The sequence below is a fragment of the Cucurbita pepo genome, unplaced genomic scaffold (genome assembly GCF_002806865.2).
Source record: "Cucurbita pepo subsp. pepo cultivar mu-cu-16 unplaced genomic scaffold, ASM280686v2 Cp4.1_scaffold001145, whole genome shotgun sequence".
NCBI classification, from domain to species: Eukaryota; Viridiplantae; Streptophyta; class Magnoliopsida; order Cucurbitales; family Cucurbitaceae; genus Cucurbita; species Cucurbita pepo.
Genome location: NW_019647338.1, coordinates 4,995 through 8,436, shown reverse-complemented (window position 1 = coordinate 8,436; position 3,442 = coordinate 4,995). Strand labels below are relative to the sequence as shown.

The window sequence follows — 3,442 nt, the reverse complement described above, 5'->3', positions numbered from 1 at the left end:
GCAAAAGATCATTGATTTTTGCTCTGCAGAATGTTAGTAATATCTTATTCATTTGAATAGGTTGGGCCTTCGTAGGAATATTTTTCTCCTTGAAGTTTTTGACATAAGGAAGATGAACTATGTGTTGCTTCCTATTCCAAAAGGCATTAGGGATAATTGAACAAATATCCATTTCTATTTGAGTTTGTAAAGTTTTGATTTTAGACTGGAGGGTCTTACTTTGAATCGTTCTTCTTTTCTTTTGAATGAAATTTCTTCCTTCAAAAAAGAAATTTGTTTTTCTTTATAATTTAATACATTTATTGATTGAATAATTGTATTCTTTTGAAAGTTATTTATTTCACTAATTCATGGGAGGAAGGAAATTAAATTTTATTTTCTTTTCTAGGGCTTTTGACTCTCACCCGTTTTCAGTTATTTTAGAAGGGTATGATTGAGTAATGAAAGGAGTACCTAGGATTAGTTCTTGTCCTAAGTTCTTTCCTAAAAGGAAGAAATTTACGAAGCAAATTCCGTCATTATAAACATGGACTTTAGATAATTTGTAATTATTTTTTAGTCTATTGTTATTTGCACCTCTAAGGCTCTCAGTAGTTTTTTCAAAATACTTTATAGGTATTAGGCCTTCTTGAATGCAATTTTGATCGGCTCAGTATCTATGAGAGCCTTTAGTGTGATTTTGAAATCATAAATTTTTAAGGTAACTAGAGCGTACAATTTTTGGTATTGAGGAGTGGTGATGGCTCAAACGAAGGAACTTTGAAAGTCATCCTCGTCCAGGTTTGGTTGCGCCGTTTCCTTTCGTTTGGGCAGCCGTTCCTGAAGATTGAGAACTTCTTGGCGAAGCATATAGGATTCTGACATGGTTCCAGATCTTAATGTCTGTACTTCTTGTTTGAGATTATTAATCAAACTTTGTAGGTCTTGAGTAGTGAGTTCTCTCGGTTTTTCAAACCTTTGGAAAACTGATTGAAGTCTGTAGGGATTTCTTTCTTCCCTTTCAGGTGGCTTAGAGATTGTCATGGCATCTCTGAGTCGTTGAGCGATTTTCTGTTGAATTTCTGGATCTTGAACTTTTTCTACTACTTCGAGTAGAATTTCTTGATCCTTTGTAAGGACATTTATGCATCCTTCGCACGTCCTCTTTCCTTCCTGTCCTGATTCATATTCTGTGCTAGAATATGAATCGGATTCTTCTTGGAGTTCGAGGATTTCTCCCTCGCTTGATTGTTCTGAGTCGGTTAGAGCCAGTCGTAGTAGCTGATTTTTCAGCTCTTGATCTATATCCAACTCATTGATCTTTCCTCTTATCGGACACTCGTTAGCATAGTGTCCTTCTTCTCGACATTTGAAGCAAGTTTGCTTTTTCTTTCCTCTATGGGTTTTTGTAGGAGTATACTTTCTTCTTGAATATGTTGGCTTTTGAGATTGTACTGGTTTGTTCCGATACTTTTCTCTGGGCCTGTACGAATTATAAGGCTTTGGATGCGTCTTAACCTTCTTCCTTCTGGAGGTTGAGGGGGCCTCTATCCCCTTGCATCCATATTGATCGCAAAATCTTCCAAGCTCTTTTCTATTTGATATCGAAGAAAGCTTGTTTTGAATCTTTGACTCATTGCAAAGTCTGAGTCCTTCTTCTATGATGAAGGATGCTATTGACCCGTATGACAAAGTCTGCCACGGAATTGTTCCATTATACTTTGTCTTAAGACCGTCTTTGATCCTTCTTGAGAAGTGTTTTGGTAGTCCATTGACAAAATTCTCTTTCCAGAATTCCAACGAACTGTCTGTTCTAATAAGAACTTTGCTCAAATACATGTGTTTGTACCACCTGAAATCTCCTAAGGTGGGGCACTTCAGGTTCATGAGTATTTCGGCGGATCTTTCCTGGTATTTCAAGGGGTTGCCAACGAAGAATTCTATAAGGGTATAAATGAGGGTGTTGACAGCATCCTCTACCCTTTCATGTTGTACTTCGGTCCTAGTTGATGGACCTTCCTCTTTGATGATTTGAGTAGTTGGCCTAATGACATAGTGGCTTAATATCTGTTGGCGAGTTGCTTCATCGAGATATTTGTCCCACCAGTCCTTGAGTTGCCCGGTAAATCCGGTCACTAAAACTTGAGCTATTTGATGGTCGGATTTATGGCCCTGTAATTTATACGCGCCTGCGGCCATCATCATTTCATTGACAACATTCATTATCAGATAGTCGGACAATCCATCGATATTCCATTCATAGATTGCTAGACCATCGTAATGAGCTTGAGTTTGTAGAGTCTTTTCTTCGAATTGAATATCCGGAAAAGACGGTTGAGGATACAAGTTTTTCTGATTACTGGTATTATTTTGACTTCTCCTGGAGATTCTTTCAATTCGATTGTAGAGAGGCTATTCTACCTCATCTAAAATCTCGTCTTCGAATTCTTGAATTTCGTCGTCATTGTTAACGACATTGACAGATGAATCCTGATGTGTTATCCCAGGATTTAGGATTCTATCCAACTTTTCTTCTATTTTGGCCATCGTGGCCTCTTCTTTTGAAATCCTCTTTGTAAATACGTCGAGGTTTGCCGGTCTGAGTATTGGGATTGACTCATCGACTTTCGTTACAGAGCTGCCTGCTTGTTCTTGCAGAGTACCATAATTTTTTGAGATTTTTCCCTCGATACTCTCAAGCTGGGTGGAGATCGTGGATAAAATCTTGTTTGAATAATTATTTTGATGCTGGATATTCTTGATATCCTTTAGGGTCGGATTACCCTTTTCTAGTCCTCCTGGGATAGTTTTGAAAGGACTAGCTTTGACCTTTTCTCCGTAATAATTGTCAAATTCGACTTCTTCCAACGGAGGATGTTTTGAATATACTTCGCCTCTTCTGGTAGTCTTCCAGCTTCTTTGAGTCGAAGTGCATATTTGCAAAATATTTTCTTCAAACCATTCGAAGAATGATATGTTTTCTTCTATGGTTTCCATATGAGAATACCATTGAGCTCTTAATTCACTTCGCTCAGCTTCTTTGTAGGTTTGGAAGAAAGCTTTTCTCTTTGAAGAGTTGGCAGCTGACATAAAATCTGCCTTCAATAATTCTCTGTCTATCTGGAAGTCAGTCGTAATGACATTTAGCTGACTTTCGTAGACGGATTGAGTATCCATATCCGTATGGGTTGGAGATCTTGAGCCATCTTCATAGTGGATTGATGCCCTTTTTTTTTCTTCATAACTGACCTCTTTTACCTTTAAGGGGTCATACATTGATCTTGAAACTCCCGACGTACTTGGTCTAGAACTCAAGAATTCTTTTACTTTTGATTCTGACGAGGGTTCTTCGCTGAATTTTATTTCAACGCTTCCATCGTCATGTTCGATGATTTGTAATGGGTTTTGAGATTTCTTTTTCCTCGGAAGATTAGCATCTTCTATTTTCTAGAGAGTATTTCTG

General features: G+C 37.8%; 1 protein-coding gene across 1 annotated transcript; it reads right to left on the bottom strand.

The window, feature by feature from the left end:
* Window positions 1-1,138: 1,138 nt before the first annotated feature.
* On the bottom strand, window positions 1,139-2,202 carry LOC111786173 (the record flags this gene model as incomplete). Its single annotated transcript, XM_023666512.1, has 1 exon — window positions 1,139-2,202. A coding segment is annotated over exon 1 (1,064 nt), but the record flags the coding sequence as incomplete, so codon positions are not given.
* Window positions 2,203-3,442: the final 1,240 nt, after the last annotated feature.